Raw genomic sequence first — 22274 nt, forward strand, 5'->3', positions numbered from 1 at the left:
ATGGCATGGCAGGCAGTGTGGTGGTGGAAATAAAGTGTACTGGGCCAGAAGTTAGGAGACCTGCCTTCCAATGTTTCAGTCTGTCTCTGAGAGATTTGTAATACTGGGTAGGTGTCTTGACTTCCCTGAGCTTCATTTTTCCTCATCTGTAAAATGGGGGAAAATTAACTGTGAAAGGAACACTAAAGTCTGTTCCAGCTCTGATTATGTTATCTTTCAAGTAGACATTAAGGCCTATTTTAAACAGGAACTGAGCTCAGTTTAGTTTTTCTTAATATAGGGATGGTAATGTGTGCTCTGCCTACTTTACAGAATTGTTTTTGTGAAGATAAAAGATAATAACAATGTGAAAACAGTTTAAAACGTCTCTGAATCTAAGATAGTATTTGTTTAGGAGTCTCAGTAACTTTTTGGGGCAACATTTGTTTCTCTGAAATAATTTACTACTGCTTAGCAAACACATATGCCGAAATTCCAACAGAAGACATTTTAGCTAACCTTAAAAATGTTTTTTTCTTGTTTACTCTTTCTTGTTTTTTCTATTTTTTCCTACACCATCACCAACATGAACTTGATAACAACAGATAACAAAAGGTATCAGTTAATACTTCCATATTTTTCATCTTGTTAAATTATTGCTTCAATTTTAAAGGATAGAAAAGGAGAAAAGACCTACTCAACTATTGCAAACTTCTTTTTAATGGTGTATTTTTGCAGGTTTCAATGTACTTTTACTTCTTTATTTGAGGAGTACTTTTTTTCCCACAGTCTTCTCCCCGTGATTTTGGATGAATTTATTTCATGAGGAAAGAAATTAATAGAATAGCAGTGTAAAATTGCAAGTCTTTAGCTGGTATCTGCTTATCTAATGGAGGAAAAAAAAATGTATGTGAAGGATGCAGTCGAGGTAAAGCGAGGGGAATCAGATTTAGTCTTCCCTTTCAGTGTTACGTTTCTCTTCATTTAGGGCCTTATTTTCTGTGTTGGTTGATCAGGAGCAGAAGCATGTTCCAAAGATTGGGATTCTGGCAAGTTGTAGACTAATAAACATTGTTAGTATGCATAAGATTTTTTTCCCCAGGGAGATTTCATTATCAAGATCCTTAAACGGGTTAAGAAGAAAACAGTCTCTTCATAAATCTGTATTTAAATAATATATATATTTACATAAACAAATCCTACTACATCTGTAACTTTCAAGGAAGCTGCTTGTAAAAAATGAAGATTTGATAATTCTGTTTCTTGTTATGCTGGATGGTAGGCTGAGGAGATTAAGGTCACTGAAAAATTGCATAGGAAAAAAATTATTTTTTTAAGTGGCAGGGGTAGATTATCCATCTTCTGTTTCCTTTGTGGAATTGTTAGATAACTTAAATATTAATTTTTTTAATGATTATAAAAGGAATACAGGTTTATTGTCAAAAACTCAAACATAACTTCAAAAATTCTCTGCCTGCTCATCTCCCACTTTTAAAAATAAGCTGTATATAGTTAAACAATTTTCTGTACAAATGCTGACATATGTGCATGCACATTTTGTATTATGATTCAATTTAGGTTCTTTCCAAAAATAAAATTGAGGAAGCAGCATGGTACAGTTTATATATCAATGAAATTAGGGTTCTTAATCTATTGCTAGTATACTTATATTTTAAGAAAATTACAGGGATGGACATATTTAGCTAGCAACATCCAATGTGTTAAAAATGAGTGGAGCCAGATGAGAAAGTGTGTCAGTGTTGAAAATTCTTGTCCTTAACTGGTTAGGATGATTAAAAATTTAATTTGTATTCTTTGATAATTTACTAGCAGTGTTACTGTTAAGTAAAATTCTAACAATAATTTCAGATCACGTTCAGTAGATGTACATTTTATGTGTTAGAACTAAATAGTTTTATCTCTATTGTTCAACAAAAATAATGTGTAATAAAAGTAATGCTAGCTGCTATTTATTGAGACTATTATATGCTAAATTAAAAAAAAATTTTTTTCTTCATAGATCTGTGATGTAGGTACCTATTCTATAGATAAAGAAATTGAATTTGGAGAATTAAATTTGCCCAATTCTTACTTTAAAAAATAAGAATTGGATTGGCACCTTTCTTTCTTAACCCCTAAGTCTGAGCTCTTAATTTATTTTTGCCATTAGATTTATAGTCATTAGTGAAATTTTCGTGGTAGACATAATTAGATTTTGAACACACAATAACCTTAAAGAAATATGCAGTTATATTACAGAAATAATTTTCCTCTTAGACTACTTTTGTATGAACTTTGTACGGATTTGTTATGAAAAGATCATTGAGATCATAATTATCAGTATACCAGTGATTATTAAAGACTTCTGTTTAGCTTTGTAATGTATTAAAATGAGAAATAGTTTAGAATTAGGAAATTTAAAATTCAGTTTATTAGCATTTTTGAGGACATGTATTTTGTATTTACATTTCATATTATATGCATTTTTCCTTTGTGATTATTTCTAATATTTAGTTCATGACATATTAAAATATACAAACTGAAAGGACTGACCATACAAGTAATACTAAGAAAACTAACAGGAAATTTTGCTTTAAACTGGGGGTAGAATATATATAAAGCAGGAAGGAAGGTGTAAACTCAAAGAAACAGTGAAATAGCATTTATCTTCCTTAATTTTAAGGACGCATACAATCATTTCCTCATTGAAGATATTCTATCTTTAATTTTGAGATTTTAAATATACTTTTTCATTTTACATTTTGATTTCTGAAGTCAAACGGTAACAGTTTTTTCATTGAAAAACCCTGCATGAATTATAAGAAATGCAATTAAGAAAGTGTAACCAGTAAGTGTGTTTCTTTCTGTCTTGGAGTTTACAAAAATAGCAGTATTCTTTTCTATTCCCAAGGCATGTTTTTCTGTTGACTGTTTTTAATATTGTCTTTATTAGTAAAAGTAGTAAAATCTTAACTTTGATCCTATTAGGAATTTGCAGTACTGTAATTATTAGATTTTGATTTACTTAATCTGACAGTGATGAGAGAATCTCTTACTTAATCATTTCGTCACATACTATTGTACTGAAATGTTTTACTTAAATAAGTTAATAAGCTCTTGAATTGTTAGTTTGTCTATGTTGTTCAATTCCACTTGCAGCGACATAAACACCTTCTTGAGAATTGAATGGTAATTAGTAACTTTTATTTGAATCTTTAACATTTTTAATAATGAATTTTGAAATATATAATGGGTTAAAGGTTTCAAAGGAATCTCTTGTTTTAAGTAAAAGAGCCTGTACTGGAAAAACTTTCTTACTGCACAGTTGATTATTTTAGATATTTGACAGTAATAAACCTGTGTCTTTAAAACTATTTTATAAGTCACATGAACTATTCTTTTAGTCAGTACCAAAAACTGGGAGTTTCCTTTTCATTCATTCATTTACTCTTCATTTATTGAATGTCTTCCTGGACACTAGGGAAACAGATAAATTAAGATACAGTTTCCAATGCCAAGAAATTCATATTGTAGTGGGTGAGAGAGATGTATAGATAACTAACTAAAATGCAGTGTTTAAGTGTGGTTGTGGGTGTCTTGAAAAGGGAGTTAAAGATTCCTGTCTGGGAGAGATGGGAACAAGAGTTAGTGACTTTTGTGCTTGGTTTTGAAGTATGAATAGAAACTTTAGCTGGGCAGTGACAAGGAGTAGCCAGCCAGTCATTATTCAAGATTTCAGACATTTTTTCAGTGGAGTATATAAAGATACAAAATATAAAGTTATAAAATCCCCTAGTAATATCTAATGTCCTTCTTGCTGGCATATAGCCTCTAAACTTCTCTGTTATTTTCCCATACTTGTAGCATATTCTGTGGGTTGAGAGGGCTAGATTCTAGGTAAAGCTCTGATCCTTTTTTTTTTTTTTTTTTAACTTTGGACAAGTTGTTTAGTCTTTCTGAATTAGGGTTTCTTTATTTAGAAATTGAGGGGACCAGTGGTTCTTAGTCAGGTATACACAATATAATCATTTTAGAAGGTTTTAAAAAATACATATATCTGGGTCATGACCCAAACCTACTGAATAAGAAAAAGCCCCTGAAGTGGTTTTGATGTTAAGAACCACTAAAATAAGTAAAGTGTAACTTCTTAATACTTCTGATTTCTTTTTCTGATAATCGTTCGCTATAATGATGTAATTTTGTTTTTGGGGGATAACTAAATTTCTGTAATGCTAAGCTACACGTAGACCCTATGCTAGCAAAACCATCTATAGGGTACTTATTTGCTCTCAGCTTCTCTTATGCTTCAAGTTATAGTTTTTGGTTTTCTAAGCCATATTAGTCTTATTGATTCTAATTCTTGCAATCTTAGATAGATATTCCAGTTTTCCCACATTTGTGGAGCACTCTTTAATTAGCCTTATAAGGTTGAGAATTAAATGAGTTAATTCACATAAAGTGCTAGTGTAGTGCCTGGCACAAGAGTAAGATGTGAATAAATGTTAGCTATTAGTTCCACTTCTGGGGCTTGAAACATAGTGGACATTTACTAAGTGTTCATTTTTTTTCTATTAACCCAGCTCAAGACCACCTTTAGGAAACATTTCTTAATTATTCCTTTTTACTGTCTGATATTATAGTTTGAGATCTACTTACTGCTAATACAAAATAACTATTTGTACTTCAGAAGTATGTTTCTCAGCAGTCCTTTAAAGAGCAACTTCTTTAGAGTAGTAAAAATGTGGACAGATATAACACTTTTAAAGAACTATAACAGAATGCCTTTGTTTATAAACTGAAATGTTTCTGTATATGAGAAGCTGAAAAATGTTTGAGAACAAGGACATAGACATCTTGAGAATTGAATGGTAATTAGTAACTTTTATTTGAGTCATTAAAATGTTTAACAGTGAATTTTGAAATATATAATGCATTGAAATATTTCTTAAGTTTATGGTTTTCCCAGAACCTGTGCTTAGGAAACAGTAATCATAATTTATATACCTTTAAATCTGCTACTGTTGACTCTAATTAAGAGGTAATGTATAAAATTACATTAATTCTAAAGCATTTCTAATAATTTCAGTATACTTTCCTATCAAGCTTCTTAATCCAAACTGTAGAAGTGGGTTACTTCTTTTTCCTTCCTTTTTTTTTTTTTCACCTACCCCAGCTCAAGGGGGAAATTGAAAGCAGATTGGTTGGGCAAAATATAGGTGATACGAATGAGGGGAAAAAATGGAAAATTAATCAGTAATAATAGAATTTGAAGCTTGTTTTGGTCTTGATAGATTTTCCAATACTTACTGGAAAATTTCACACCGTATTTCATTATTTTTAAAATTAGAAAATAAAAGAATTATACACAAGTTCCTTTTATGGCCCATGATCTTATTGGGTCCATTTTTCCTCTAGGCATTCATTTCAATTTGCTGAAGACTCAAGGGAGAATCTTTGTTCCTTTATGCCTTCAACTTTGCAAAGCCTGCTTTAAAACAGGTTTATTATTTCTTGTTTATTGAGTAAAAAGTTAAATTCCTCTTTCTAGCATAAATTGGTCACATTTTGTATTTTTCTCCTCTTTCCTGATATGATTCAGATGAGGCTAATTTCTTTCCTATGCTCTCAAAAATAGCATTCTCACTCTGATCCCTGGGATTTTGTTCATGGTCTTTTCAATTAAGTTATTATATTAAAAGAAATCGTTTTGTTCTGTAGTATTTTGGCAAAGGAATGTGTTTTATTGCTGAGTTAGACTAGAAATTAAAAAATAAAACTTATTGAAATCATCGGAATTTTCCTTTAATAGTGATTACTCCAATAAAAGTTTTGAGCAGCTGAGGTATTGAAAGAATGGAACTTTTTTTTTTTTTTTGCTGTACGCGGGCCTCTCACTGCTGTTGCCTCTCCCGTTGCGGAGTACAGGCTCCGGACACGCAGGCTCAGCGGCCATGGCTCACGGGCCTAGCTGCTCCGCGGCACGTGAGATCTTCCCAGACCGGGGCACGAACCCGTGTCCCCTGCATCGGCAGGCGGACTCTCAACCACTGCGCCACCAGGGAAGCCCTGGAACTATTTTTGTATACATTTTTGGGAGCATATATTTTTATTTTTTAAATTTATGTATTTTTAATTAATTTTATTGGAGTATAGTTGATTTACAATATTGTGTTAGTTTCTGCTGTAGAGCAAAGTGAATCAGTTTTACATACACATATATCCACTCTTTTTTAGATTCTTTTCCCATATAGGTTTTTACAGAGTATTGAGTAAAGTTCCCTGTGCTATACAGCAGGTTCTTTTTAGTTATTTATTTTTTATATAGTAGTGTGTATATGTCAATCCCAGTCTCCCAATTTATCCCTCCCTCCTTTCCCCCTTGGTAACCATAACTTTGTTTTCTACATCTGTGACTTTCTGTTTTGTAAATAGGTTCATTTGTACCATTTTTTTAGATTCCACATATAAGCGATATATCTTTGATATCATATGATATGATATCATATCTTTGTCTCACTTCACTCAGTGTGACAGTCTCTGGGTCCATCCATGTCACTGCAAATGGCATTATTTTGTTCTTTTTTATGACTGAGTAATATTCCATCGTATATATGTACCACTTCTTTATCCATTCCTCTGTTGATGGACACTTAGGTTGCTTCTATGTTCTGGCTGTGGTGAGTAGTGCTGCAGTGAACATTGCGGTGCATGTATCTTTTTGAATTATGGTTTTCTCCGGATATATGTGCAGGAGTGGGATTGCTAGATCGTATGGTAGCTCTGTTTTTAGTTTTTTAAGGAACCTCCATACTGTTCTCCATAGTGTATGTACCAATTGACATTCCCACCAACAGTGTAGGAGGGTTCCCTTTTCTCCACACCCTCTCTAGCATTTATTGTTTGTAGATTTTTTGATGATGGCCATTCTGACCGGTGTGAGGTGATACCTCATTGTAGTTTTGATTTGCATTTCTCTAATAATTAGTGATGTACAGCATCTTTTCCTGTGCTTTTTGGCCATCTGTATGTCTTCTTTGGAGAAATGTCTATTTCGATCTTCTGCCCATTTTTTGATTGGGTTTTGTGTTTTTGATATTGAGCTGGGAGCATATGTTTTTATTTTTATTTATTTTTTTAAAAAATTATTTATTTATATATCTATTTATATCTTTGGCCGTGTTGGGTCTTTGTTACTGCACGTGGGCTTTCTCTTGTTGTGGCAAGCAGGGATTACTCTTCATTGCTCTGCGCAGGCTCCTCATTGCAGTGACTTCTCTTGTTGCGGAGCACAGGCTCTAGGCACGCAGGCTTCAGTAGTTGCAGCACGCGGGCTCAGCAGTTGCAGCACGCGGGCTTCAGTAGTTGCGGCATGCAGGCTCAGTAGTTGTGGTGCACGGGCTTAGTTGCTCTGCAGCATGTGGGATCTTCCTGGACCAGGGCTCGAACCTGTGTCCCCTGCATTGGCAGGCAGATCCTTAACCACTGTGCCACGAGGGAAGCCCATGGGAGCATATGTTTTTATTTATTTATTTATATTATTATTATTATTAAAATTTATTTTATTTTTTGGCCATGTTGGGTCTTCGTTGCTGTGCATGGGCTTTCTCTAGTTGCGGCGAGCAGGGACTGCTCTTCGTTGCGGTGCGTGGGCTTCTCGTTGTGGTGGCTTCCCTTGTTGCGGAGCACGGGCTCTAGGTGCGTGGCTTCAGTAGTTGTGGCGCGTGGGCTCATTAGTTGTGGCGCATGGGCTTAGTTGCTCTGCGGCATGTGGGATCTTCCTGGACCAGGGCTTGAACCCGTGTCCCCTGCATTGGCAGGCGGATTCTTAACCACTGTGCCACCAGGAAAGTTGGAGCATATGTTTTTAAATAAGTGTTTTTAGTGTTTTGGAATCTTTGGGTACTCAGAGTAACTGTAAAACCCTGAGCAAGTCACTGAATTTCAGATGCTCCTTTCCCCTCTGTTGAGTGATGGTTTAGATAATTTCTAAACCAAGGTGTTTTGCACGCAACAGCTGCCCAGTAAATGTTCCTTTTACTCTCTACTCTTGTGTCTTTATTGTTTTCCTTTTTAATGATTGTTGCTTAATCTCTTATGAATAGAGAGAGGACTATTTCTATCTATATATTTTTTTAACATTGTGGTAAGGCAGTTTTTGAAAAAACACGTAACATTAACCATATGAAGTTAAGCTGTGGTACGTAATCTATATTGAGACAATCTGAGGAAAGGCCTTGGGAAGGAATTTTGGTGGTAGATTGGCAGAAAGATTTGTTTTAAAGTCATATTTAAAATTACATAAAGTCTGATCTTGAGGTTTTTAATCAAAGATGTTTATTTTGTGCCCCTAATAGAATATTATGTGGTTCTCTGAAACATCTTTGTTCTTTATTTTGGGTAATAACGTTATATTTGTGTTTTGTGAAAAAACGAATTAGGAAATACTGAATTGACAATACTGACATTGAATTGGTTACATGGAAAATCTTATTTCGATAATTGGGAACTCACTATAGATATCCAGGTGTTTTGAAAAGTTTTACTTAAAAAAATAGAATTGTTTAAAAGTTATAAGTACTTGTGTGCCAGGCACCTGAAATAAGCACTTTATGTGCATTTTGTCTTTTAAAAATCTGAACAGTCTACCCTATGAAGTAGGTAATAATAGTATCCTCAGTTTATGGGTTAGAGTACTGAGGCTTAGGTTAAGCAACTTGCCTAAGGTCATATGGGTTGTGATCCACTTAGAGACAAGAGTTGTTAATTATTATGTTTAACAGTATTTCCTTTAACACTTGTGTAATTTTATCTGCCACATTAGTCTTAACTTTGTTGAATTTAAAGATAATTAGAATATTCATGGGAAATAAAGTTCCAATTCTGAAAACTGGAAATTTAAGTATATAAATTTTAAATTTGCTTTAGATCTTCTGGGATTTTAAATTATAGTATTTTATGCATTATGAAATCATGCTGAGTCAAGATAAAGTAAAACATAAGGTTTTAGTGTGGTGCTTTTTAAAAAAATTATGTAGTTCAGATATAGTTTCCTTTTTGTCTGGTGAAATAGCCCTTTTAGCCAATTATGCAAAAAACCTTTTATTGTAGGGCCATTAAGATTCAGGGGTTTAGACACAGTTTTGCCCTCTACTCACCTTTTCTTTTTTTGGGGGTGGGGGGCAGGGGCGGCAGTTTGCAGGTTAGAAGTACTCAAGAGTTTAATTTAATTGAATTGGTAATTTATTAAACCTTTTGATTCAATCTTTTTGGTAGCGTTTCTGGAATGTATTAGTCTAAAATGAATTGATAACAATATAGTAGTCTATATCATTTTCTTAAATCTGCTATTTCAAAGGGCGTTACTTTTAAGAATGAAAGATTAATTTTGTGTAATATTGTTATTGCAGTAAGATAGGGTTTTAGGTGTATCAAGTGCAGGCTGTGTTCTTAAAATATAAGTTGTTATCTTATGATTCCTTTGTCCTCAATGTCATCAAAATGAAATTTTTGAGTTAGAGTGGGAAAGAAGATTAATCTTTATAAAACAAGACATCTGGTTAGTTGGAATTTTGCTGTACTCTTTCAGTATAGTAGGACATTCTTCTTAACTAAATTATTCAGTATGGCTCTTTGCCAAGATGTACTTACCTAGATGACCTTGGGCAAGTTGCTTAACCTAAGCCTCCGTATTCTAACCCATAAACTGAGGATACTGTTATTACCTAGGTACTTTTAGTTGGGTTTTATTTTTTTCTTGCACTTTTTTTGGCCAGAGTATTTGCAAGTGTCTGTATGGGTGTTAAGTAAATAAATCAAGTAGGTTGATTTCAGAAAAAAATAAAATGTGCCTAGTACTTCTGTATAGTGTCTATTAACCTTATATTTTTTATTGGCCTTTTTTGAGTGCTTGTGGTATACCAGATACCTTTAAGAATTCTGCTCATGTACACACATACAGACACTCATGTAATGGGCTTAAAACCTTTTTGGGTACATTGTAATTATTATCACCTAATTAACAGATGAAGAACCTGAGGCACAGAAAATCACTTGGTTATATTACAGTTAGGAGCCAGGATTTGAACATGGACAGCCTATATCCATGTTTTTAACTACTAGGCTAATCTTTTTCTATAAGTAAAGCAAATTTAGTATGTTTAGACTTGGAGTAAATAAAGAAATAAGTGATTGGGGGAAGGAGTTGTAGTCATTATTACTAGTTCTGTATACTCTGATAAAGACTATTCTGTGGTTACTATTCATATGAGACTTTTACTTAGGTAATTATAATTATAGCTATTATTAACAACAGTTAACATTTTTAGAGCACTATGTGCCAGTCCTTTTGCTAAATACTGTACATAGCTTATCTATCTTGTCTTTTAATCCTCATAATTAACTCTATGAGGTAAGTACTGATTTCCCCATTTACACGTGAAGAAACTGAGATTAGGAGATGTTATGTAATATAGTCAAGATTCGATGGATAGTAAGTGATGAAAATTGAAATTCAGCCAGTCTTATTCCAGAGTCTGTATTCTTAATCTTTATGGCATACTGCCTCCCAGTGTAGTTTGTTTAGTTATGGCTCACTGAGTAGTGTGGAAAAAGATAAATTAATTCCAAGGAAAGACTATATAACCATTTATTTTTCCATGAAATTCCATTCTTTATGTTTTCAGTGTAATAAGGAAGAGCCATTCATATATAGATATATGTTTAATTACTTGATTAAATTCTTAAATTGTGATCATTGGAAATGGGTATGATAGTCTATCATATTTTCATTTGTTGATTGCACTAATATTGTTAGGATGGATAACTGAATTTTTAAGTAATTAGAGTATGAAAGATAATACATATCATTTAAAAAGAATTTGGAATCACTTTGGGATTCTTCACTGCCTCAGGCATGTTTATGAAACTTGCTTTTCATTTTATCATTGATATAAGGAAATGCTAATATGTAACTATTTCTATTGGGACAAATTCTTAGTTATGTGGTTCTTAGTTATTCTTTATAGTATAATATTTTGGGGGGAAGTAGATTAATTGGAAGATTAATTTATGAGAAATAATATTTTAAGCAAATGATAGTCTACTCTAAGGAAAAGTCAGATATATTTTAATATTTATGATGTTGAAATGGAATTTACAAAATAGCCTCTTATTGGTGTGGTTAAGGATTACAAAGTTCTAAATTTCTTATCTAATTATGTTTGAGAATTAAGATAATTCTTATTGCATTCCTATTTCCATTTGGAAAATATAGGAATGTTTGCATTGATTTTTATACTTTGGCTTGGAAAGGAGTTAGTTGATATTTGAAAAATAGTTTTAATTTGAGCTGAAGTGCAAAAGTCATCCAATAACGATTTATTTTTATTCTTGGCTACCGTTTCTTTTTAAGGTATGTAAAATTTCACTGATGGTTTTGTTCCTGTTTTTATAGTTGCATGTAGTCTTTATTTTTCCTTCTAGTATTATTTTAAGTTGATTTAGAAAGAGCACCAAGAAAGTGACATGGTTGTACACCTACACAGTAGTATTTAAATATATATAAATAATATAAACTCTATAAATCTATTGTATACTAAAACTTGCTACTTAAAATACCTTTAAAATTATAGCACCATATAGTTCTCATCTTGTTTTGTTATTCGTAGTCTGCAGTGCATAAGTTCTCTACTGAAACGTGTGTCATAGTTTGACAATCATTGTTTACAAGTAATTTTCTCTCTTTTTATTACAATGCTTCCCCAGCAAGGACAAGTTTGGAAGGTTTGCAAAGCTTTTCACCTTCCCTCTGCCCGCTTGCCCGCTTTCAGATCAGTTTCATGTTTCATAACTTCTCTTTCTGCAATCCACAACATAGCCATAGTGAATGATGAAAAAACATTAAATTGCAAAACTGTATTTCTTCACACATAATAGTTAACTTTTCAAAGGACACATCCTCTTTAAAATGCAATAAAAAGAAGTTAAGTAAGAATGTTATAATTTTAGTAATTCCCTAAGAAATAGCATCTCACTAGAAAGCAGTTAATTAAATGTCACAGAATGAAACTGAACAGTATTGAAGATTATTCTGTATTGCTCATAGTTCAGATAAAAAGTTCTTTCTAATAATACCTTACATTTGTACAATGATTTACAGTTTACTAGAGAGAATGCTGTACTGCTGATGTGGTCAAAATGTAAACATTTCCATTTGTTCTGTGTTTAAGAGATATAGAATAGGTGTAGATTTCATTGTTTGAAGTGCTGCCGGTATGATGGAAACCAATGTTGTAACTCAGATGTTCGGAGGAACAGGCAACACAGCTTTAGTGCTGTAAAGACAATTTTAGCAGCTTCCAGTTCTTTTGAACTAGGGCTCTTGTATTAAAATGTTTAAAGTGAATGAGGAAAACATTTTGGAAGAGACATTTAAACATAAGCTTTTATTATATAACACGTAGAAAGAAACATTTCCAGTACTCTACTGAATATTTAATTTTGTAATATTTTAATAGCTTCAAATGAATACAATCCTACCTCAAACCAAGAATTTCTTTTTCTTTTTCTTTTTTTTTAGGTTTGAGCTTTTTCCTTCACTGCTGTTCTGCGCTAACTGCTTTGAAACTTTCCATGCATTTTTTTCAGTAGAAGAACATCTCTGTACTGTCTCCCATTGCATATTTCAGCTGTGACAATCCCTGCACTTTGCCTATTCATTTTGTCACCTGCTCACCAAAAACAAATATCTCCTTAATTTCTGATTACAGATTTGCTATTATTCCTTGGTTTTAGAAGAAGGATGCATTTCACTTTTATTACTGTTGTTTTATAGGCTTGTGGAGACCCCAAGGCAAAACCATCCTACCTTATTGACAAAAACCTGGAATCTGCTGTGAAATTCATAGTCAGAAAATTCCCTGCTGTAGAAACCCGCAACAACAATGTAAGTCATTTAAATTTTTATATTACTTGATTTTAGCCATCTGTAGTGGAAGTAGTGGTCAGTATAATGCTTGAAGTAGCTGTTATTTATCTACTTTATATTTAGACATACAAATTGCATACATTGATTAAGGGCTTTTAGAGATAATATTCTTATCTCTAAACTGGAAAAAAAAATGACTGAGCTACATTGCCATTTTATTATAGAAAACATATGATCTTAATTTCTTATATACACTTATTACCTTTCAAATTGCAACAAAGAGTAAGGTAATAGATACATGTGTATTTCAAATATTTGCATGACTAGTTGGGGAGTGTTTTCTTATAGTCATAGACTTAACTTTGTCTTGAAGTTAGAAAATGTCTTCATAGGGCTTGTATTGTTTTTAGTAATTAGCTGTGTTTAGCTTTAAAATGTATTTGTTTCTCTAGTTTTTTTTATAATTGAGAAAAACATTTTTGAAAAATAGTATAACAAGCTGATGGTGTTAGGATCTTTATTACCCCATATTACTTTTCTCTGATGGGAAAATTTTTCATAGTACTCTATTGAAATGTTTAGTCTTCCCAATATGTTCACATATCTTTTGGTAATTACTTATAATAACTGCTATGAATAACTAATTTTAGGAAATTGGAGTTATTTTTCACCTTGCTGTGGCCTTTTCATTTAAATTTTGTTGACTTGGAGTCTTTCTGCATGTCTTCTCTTTTTCCTTTATTTTTTTCTTTGATAGTCTTATGTTATAATTCTTGCTATCTCTTTTTCTTAATGTACAAACTTAGTCTAGAAATTTCCTCTTACATGTGATTTCCCTACTTTTAAGAAGCTCTGCTTAAGAAATATTTTGTCATCTTTTGGTTTCCTCAAATCATGTATGTTCATTGAAGATTTGTATTAGCCTGTTGATTCATCTTTCACGTAAAAATATTTTAATGTAGAGGAAAAATACCAGTCACAATTAACAAAATACATCTGATAAAGTGCTTTTAAAGAATTAATTTTAAAAAGTTTTTATGTTTTTTGTGAGTATGGGTTAATAGAAGTCTTTCTTTGTTTCACAGAAGATTGTGTTTTATCATTGGTGTATTAAGGTATCACAATTAGTTCTTGATTACAAGTGAGTGATTCAAAGCACACATCCTTAAGAACACTGTTATTTGTGTGGAGAACTCTTTTTTAGTTATTGACATTAATTAGCTAACTCATCTGAGAGATTATGTACTCTAAATTAAAGAGATTTTATAATAAAATCTGTCTTACGTTTAATTTCATATACACTTCTCTTTTTCATGGCTCAAAATCTCTGTGATATGAGCTCTTCAGAGAATCTTTTCAGTTTAATTTATATACATATATATGTAAATTTCTGTGTGAGAATGAGCATTTTCTTAGAAAATTAGCAAGATCTGATTAAATATATATTCACTGTTTCATAACAGTAAAATTTTTTGTTAAAGAATAAATAGAGAATCTTTGTTCTTGATTTGCTGGGCAAGCTGTTTACAATAATGCTGTTGGGGGGTTTTTTTTGCTTGTTTGTTTTTTAATACTTTTACTTACCTTTTTAACTTTTGCCGTACAAAATTGATTTTTTAAATAACAGCTTTATTGCAATATGATTTACATAGCATGCAGTTCACCCATTTAAAGTATACAATTCAGTGGGTTTTAGTATCTCCACACAGTTGTGCTTCCAATGCCACAATCAATTTTAGAACATTTTCATCATCCCCCTAAGAATGTCCAGACCCAGTAGCAGTCACTCCTGCCAACATCCACCCTCCCCTGCCCCCAACCCTAGGCAAACATGAATCTGCTTTCTGTATGCCTGCCTATCCTGGAGATTTTATATAGAGTCAAATAACATGTCTTTTTTGACTGGCTTCTTTCACTTAGTGTAATGTTTTCAGTCTATTCAAGTTGTAGCATGTATCAGTACTTCATTTCTTTTTATTGCCAAAAAATATTCCATTGTGTGGGTATATCACATTTTATTTATCCGTTCATCAGTTGATGGATGCTTGAGTTGTTTCTGCTTGACTATTATGAATAATGCTGCTATGAATATTTGTGTAAAAGTTATGTGGACATATGTTTTTTATTTCTCTTGGATATATACCTAGGAGTGGAATTGCTGGGTCATGTGATAATTCTATGTTTAACCTATAAAATCAATTATACAACGTTGTTGAATGTTATGACTACTTGTAGAATGTACTCTGGTTGTTTTGTTTGCGAAGCCTGAGTTCTGTCATATGGTCTTTACAACTATTCTATGTAATGCTATTCTTTTTTTTTTTAACCTGCTGAAGCACTGTGTAGTTTTTGAGTATTTGTGAAGTTTTGTGATCTTATTTTGATTTGGGCCTGCTAAAATCCTTTGAGAAGTTCCTAGCCAGTTTAGGTTAGGAAATGAGAAGTGAGGAGTTTAGTTTTATTGTTATATTTAATTCTAGAGAAATAGTTAATAGAAGCTTAAGGACAGGGAATGACAGTAGCATCTCGTATTGATAGGAGCTTGCAGATTTCTGGCTACTAAAGCACACTGAAGAAATAGTATTGATATCACAGTTGGTTTTTTTCTTTCTTATTCCTTACATCTTTTCTTATTCTTTGGGCCATTGTATAAATATGTGCTTCAGAACATGCTTACTTTATCTCAGGGATCAAGAAGATTACTGGTTAGCACTTTTTTGTTTTGATTTATGTTATACAAGCACCACTTGTCCCCAATTTCAGAAAAGGCAGTCACGAAAATTAAGATTTTTTCAGTGAAAAATTCAGCAAAATTTTTGCTTTCAAGTTTCTAAAATAGATCCTTACAAAAAAGCCAGTCTTGGGCTTCCCTGGTGGTGCAGTGGTTGAGAGTCCGCCTGCCGATGGAGGGGACACGGGTTCGTGCCCCAGTCTGGGAAGATCCTACATGCCGCAGAGCGGCTGGGCCCATGAGCCATGGCCGCTGAGCCTGCGCGTCCGGAGCCTGTGCTCCGCAGCGGGAGAGGCCACAACAGTGAGAGGCCCGCGTGCCGCAAAAAAAAAAAAAAAAAAAAAAGCCAGTCTTATTTTGTAGCCAAAAAATTGTTGAGTTTTGATTGTTTCTTTAGTAACTGCTCCTGCTTCCAGCTCCTATACTTTGAAATCCAGTAGAAGCTGGGAGCACATAGATATCTAGTATACAATGAAGGAAGGCAGTGCCGACTAATAGCAGAATTGGTTCCTAACATGGCTTCAATAAGTGATGATGTTGCACTCTGTCAAGTCACTTTTACTGTCTTGCTTAGGCCCTTTTGTGACCAGTTATAAACTTACAAACTTTCCCCCCCAATTCTGGACTTAGGGAGAGTCTGTACCAAGGAATGTGATTCTGCTTTTTTCCTGGGTCATGGTGTTGAACTAAATGCCCTGTACGCTTCAAAGCAGGTTGATTAAGTAAAATTCATATGAATAAAAGCCATCCAGTTTTATAATTATAACAGACACTTAATTGAGTGTCTAATATGTGCCAGGCTATATATTTTAATAGACTTTATAGACTTTCTTATTTAGTTTAGATTAAGGAAAGCGTTTCTGAGTTGAGAGATTATCTAATTTGCCTATAACATGATATCTTCCATTATTTTGAAAGTGTAACTGTCAAATGGATTTATGATTTGTTTCTCATAGGTTTCTTATGAGCATATAGAGGGAAATCTGTTATTTCCCTGGATGGAGAAAATAGTAGAAACTCCTTATTTTATCAACAGGTAAAAATTGTTTTGCCCAAGAAATCCTAAAAGCTAATATTCAGGTGTATGTTAAAACTTTTCTTAAGAAATTTTTTTTTCTGAAAGTTAAAAAACTTAATCTCCCTTCCCCTTTCTTCCTACGCAGTAAAAGTATCTGGCACAAAAGTGTCATTATGGGATTTTCCTCTTTATTGTCCATTTTAGTACAAAATTTTGGACTTGATTCCCAAATTAAGGGGGAAATGATATAAATTACTGTCCTGTATATGTTAAATTAGATCTTAATGCCCTAAGAATGAAGACATTGTGAGTAGAGTGGCACAATAATAATATAGGGATTCTGGACTTAGATACAGGCCATTATTGAAATAATTTGAAGTTAAGCTTTCAGACTTAGAGGAACATTTTGTGTTATAGATATTGTTTATTTCCTCTTTCAAGGAGCACAGTATTACAAATACTATGTAATTATATTTTTTATTTAAGTAGCTTACAAATGTCACTCAAGGCAAGACAAAATAAAGCAACTCTAAAGGTGTCGTCATTGCAGTAAGGTTTGTTCAGAGATACAGCATTAGAGTCTGTTTTTAGACACCATTTTATCCCTAGTGCTTGGCAGATAAGAGGCACTAAATAATGATGAGTGAATGAACCTAACTGATATGATTTAATTTAGCTAATTTTCATTTATTCAAACATTGTCTTAGAACTATGTCAGGATTCAAACTTACCAACACTTTTTAAAAAAACTTCATTATGTTATTAGCTATAAAAATAACTGTACTTTTTATTTTTAGTGGAGTCCCAGCTTCCTGAAAACATAAATGTGTTCTGGGGGTGGGGTGGTGGTATTGGGGATGGGGATGGGGAGGCTCTTGACACATGCACTGTGGTTTAGTCAGGAGTCAGAAAGAAAGGGTAAGAAAACTTACTCGTTCCTAGTCTCTAAATGGGCATTACTTGTCTTATCATGGCTTCCATTATGATGGTAGTATACTGGTTAAGAGGATGGACAACAAACCAGAATTTGAATTTTGGTCTTTCCACTTAGCTGAATAATATTGGACAGATCATTCAACATCTTAAGGTCTCTTTGTGCTTATCTCTAAAGTGGTGATAGGGACTTTCCTGGTGGACAGTGGTTAAGAATCCGCCTGCCAATGCAGGGGACATGGGTTCGAGTCCTGGTACAAGAAGATCCCATATGCTGCAGAGCAACTAAGCCCATGCGCCAGAATGACTGACCTTGCGCTCTAGAGCCTGTGAGCCACAACTACTGAAGCCCGTGCGCCTAGAGCCTGTGCTCTGCAACAAGAGAAGCCACCGCAATGAGAAGCCTGCGCACTGCAACGAAGAGTAGCCCCTGCTTGCCGCAACTAGAGAAAGCCCGCGCGCAGCAACGAAGACCCAGCACTGCCAGAAATTAAATAAATAAATTGATTAATTAATTTAATTTAATTTAAAATAGATTAAAAATAAATAAATGGTGATAATTCCAGTCTTAAGCAGTTTAATATCTCCTAAAGCACTTAGCAGATTTGTGTAACAAATTGCTTTTGAAAAATGGAAGCTGTTATTTATATTACTTCTCTGACTTTTTGGTCTACTTTACTGGCTTTTCTTCTAGCAGCTCTTTCAATGTGGGTATTTCCAAATGACCTTTCTTTTCACACCCTGCAGTATATATGTATGAAAACATTTTACTTCCATGGCTTCAACTAAGTAATATACTATCAACTAAGTAATATACTAGATAGTATACTATCTAGTAATATACTATCTGTAGTTACCCTTTGGACAGCTCCACAAGCTAAATATCAAACATTGTATCCAGTGTTGAATACATGATTATCCTCCATTTTGTTTCTCTTCTGTGTTCTCTGTTTTGAGCCATCACCATTCACTTGGTTACCTAAACTGGAACCTTTGGAAACCCCTTTAACTTTTTTTAATATAAATTTATTTTATTTTATTTATGTATTTTTGGCTGCATTGGGTCTTCGTTGCTGCGCGTGGGCTTTCTCTAGTTGTGGCAAGTGGGGGTTACTCTTCATTGCAGTGTGTGGGCTTCTCATTGCAGTGGCTTCTCTTGTTGCAGAGCACAGGCTCTAGGCACGCGGCCTCAGTAGTTGTGGCGTGTGGGCTTAGTTGCTTCTCAGCATGTGGGATCTTCCCGGACCAGGGCTTGAACCTGTGTCTCCTGCATTGGCAGGTGGATTCTTAACCACTGCACCACCAGTGAAGCCCTATAACAGAGTTCTGTTTTGTTTTGTTTTTTGCGGTACGCGGGCCTCTCACCGTTGTGGCCTCTCCCGTTGCGGAGCACAGGCTCCGGACGCGCAGGCTCAGCGGCCATGGCTCACGGGCCCAACCGCTCCGCGGCATGTGGGATCTTCCCAGATTGGGGCACGAACCCGTGTCCCCTGCATTGGCAGGCGGACTCTCAACCACTGCGCCACCAGGGAAGCCCTGTAACAGTTTTCATGATGTACTTTTGTGAAGAAGTATGTGTGTGTATCCTAATGGCAACTTAAAGAAATATTGGTTTTGACCAATTAAACTTTACCAAAATTCAAAGAATTTTAATACAGTGAGGACTAACTTGTGTCAATATTCTTTTAAAAATGTATCTTCAACATTTAGTTAATATCTCTTCTACATGTAATAGTCTTTAATTCTGCCTTGAATAAAGAAAGTAAATATAAGAATGAACCCCTCATTAGAAGAAACAACTAAGCCTTGCTTTAATATATTTGAAAAGTATTTGAAATAGGTCAAGTGATGGCAGGGAATTGCATCAGCCCTAATGACCTACCTAAACGTTTAAATCTTTTTATTTTTATTTTTAATTTTTACCATGCTAACATGAATACATGATAATGAATTGAATAGTCTAGAAGAATTAAGGATGAAAAGCGAGTGTATGTAATCCTACCCCACTCTCTCCCACCCTGGTCATATTTCTCAGGGGGAACTTCTGCTTTTAGTGTATCTGGAGGTTACCTCCAGAACTATAAGGAATATGCTGATTCTTTTATATATTCATTTGCCAACTTTAGACAGGATCTATTAATTCTTTGCTACAAAATATGAAGATTTAGCTCATTAGGTTTCCTCCCCTCATTTACCCTCTCCCCTCTTCCTGATGTTTGATAGTTTTTTTGTTAACATTTTTGGATCATTGGTTACTTCCTTTTTAAACTTTAAATAGTATATAGTTCTTTATATTTGTACCCTTACCCTTGGTCATTTATACTTTCATGTTGTCAAAATTGTTAATGCTTTCCTTTGGTTCTGTAATCATAAAGTGTTCTGAGATTGAATTATATGCTGATTCTAAAAATTAAAATTAATAAAGACCTGAGTGTTCGGTTTGCATTGCTGCACTCCATTATCACACTTTGTACTTATTCTTGTAAGTCCAAATATATAATATGTTTACATTATATGTATTTTTATATACATAATATCATATATTTATTATCAAAGTGAAATGGATTCTCTTCCAGAATATTTCACAGTTAAATTTGTTACATAGATATATTGACTTTCTTGAATTAGTTAAGTGCCTTTATAGAATTTTAAAATTTATCCAGTCTAATAATCATACCACCTTTCTGTAAGCTTTTTTTTTTCTGGAGCCCACTTTCCTATAATCCTCTGTCTTCTAACTTCCCTCTGGATAATTTGCATAAGCCTGCTGCATAGCTCTCATCCTGGGACATATTTCTCTTTATTGTCCTGAGTGTAATGGTTTTTACCTGAACTTTCACACTGAGTTTCATAGAGTTTGGAAATCCCCTGAAATTGTGTACAGAGTTCTTGTGTGAATGTATTTTTCAGCTTTTGTCATGTTCCCAAGGGTGGTTCTTATGATCCCAAAACACATCTGTTTTAAAATCACCTTATGTTGTGAATCTTGTCCACTCTATATTCTAATCATACTAAACTGCAGTAATACCTTCTTTAGCTCAAGGATGCTGTCAGTTTTTCTGCAAATGAAATGGCCAATGAGCGTTATACTGGGGTTTCATAGCATAGTCCCCAAGGAGATGCATTCCTGCCATTTGCAATCATTTATCCATTTTCTTCAAATTTCCTGAAGTTATATCTTGCCAGTTTTTCAGCTATCTTCCAAACGTTGTTAGCCAATCCCTTTGGCTGCAATGGTGATAATGATTTCCTTCATAATAGCAAAGGATGTTACCAGTACCTGATCACCTGTTGATCTTTAGCTTTTGTTTTCTTGGTCACTTGTTTGAAGGGGCCTTTAGCCACTTTTAACCTGCTATCCTTTGAGTACCTTTGACATGGTATCTTATTGTTTTTCATGGCCAGTCCGGTTTTACCTGTTGTCAAATCAGAAGTTATTTGCCAAGATCCAAAATTGAAGACAGCAAAAGAAACTATAAGGGAATGAATAACAGATGTTGTAAAATACTTATTTTCTTTTGTTCTTCCTAGTACTCACTCATCTTGGCTAAAAATGTTTTAAATACGTACAGTAATGGTCTTTGGCCAAGAACATATAGGATAGTATACTGTGTTAGTCCTCATTGTCTGGTGTAGGATAAAATGTAGAAAATGGGGAAATAGATTTAATTGCTTTATTTTTTAAAGAAATATTTTATTTTGGGAGAGTGTACACTTTCATGGCACAAATGGCCATTCTTTCTCTTGCCTCTGGGTCTTTTGTTTATGCTGTTTTTACTATCTAGAACAATCTTTCTCTCCCATATTCTTTCACTAGGATAATTTCTACTTGTCTTTCAGGTCTATCCTTAGATGTCACCATTCCAGAGAAGCTTTTACTAACTCTTTCAAATTAGGTTAAGTGCTGCTTGTGTATGTTCTCATAGTCCTCTCTATTATTTATTTATTTATTTAAAACATTTACTGGGTGCCTTCTATTAGCTGAGTCCTGTTCTGGGAGAGGGAATCCAGCAGTAAATAAACAAGTCACTGGGCTTTGTAGAGCTTACATTCTGCTGGGCAGAGATAGACCAAAAAAAAAACCCAAACAAACGAAAAAACACAGTGCCACATAGAGTTGAGTTCTAAAAAGAACAAAGTGATAGTGGGAAGATGCCAATTTACTTGACCTGGGGAAAGCCTTACTGAGGAGGAGGCAATATAGCAAAAGATTTAAAGATAGGAGGGAGTGAGGTGAGCTGGGGGAGGAGCCTTCTGTGCTGAGGGAACAGCAGTGGCAAAGGCTCGGGGGAGTGTGCCTGTCTTGTTCATGGAACAGGAAGTAGGCCATTATGAATAGACCAGAGTGATTGGGGAAAGGGGCTGGGAGATAGTGGTAGGAGATGAGGACAGTGATTGAAGGGGTCGGCAGATGAGATACGGCTTTCTAGGACATAGTAAGGACTTTGGCTAATTACTCTTGAGTTGAGATGTTATTGGATAAGAGTGGTAGAGGAATGAAATGATATACCTATGATCACTGTGGTTGCTGGGTTGAGAAATAGTCTGCAGGGGAACAGAAGTAAAAACAAACTGGTTAGGAAATTTGCAGTCATTGAGAGGAGAGCTGATAGTCGCTTGGTCTAGGGTGGTACAGGTGAAAAATTGTTCAGATTTTGGATGTTTTGAAGACAGAGCCTATGGTATTT

At 34.1% G+C, this 22274-nt stretch overlaps 1 protein-coding gene across 1 annotated transcript in view; it reads left to right on the forward strand.

The window, feature by feature from the left end:
• NCKAP1 (NCK associated protein 1) overlaps nt 1-22274 on the forward strand; it is a 98887-nt gene that overhangs the window by 3475 nt on the left and 73138 nt on the right. Inside the window, exon 2 of the mRNA XM_029225622.1 lies at nt 12812-12922. Within this exon, the coding sequence (XP_029081455.1) occupies nt 12812-12922 (111 nt within the window). The remainder of the gene's footprint in view (nt 1-12811; nt 12923-22274) is intronic.

This window comes from Monodon monoceros, unplaced genomic scaffold, assembly GCF_005190385.1.
Source record: "Monodon monoceros isolate NGI ecotype Baffin Bay Population unplaced genomic scaffold, NGI_Narwhal_1 Super_Scaffold_16, whole genome shotgun sequence".
In the NCBI taxonomy this organism is placed as follows: domain Eukaryota; kingdom Metazoa; phylum Chordata; class Mammalia; order Artiodactyla; family Monodontidae; genus Monodon; species Monodon monoceros.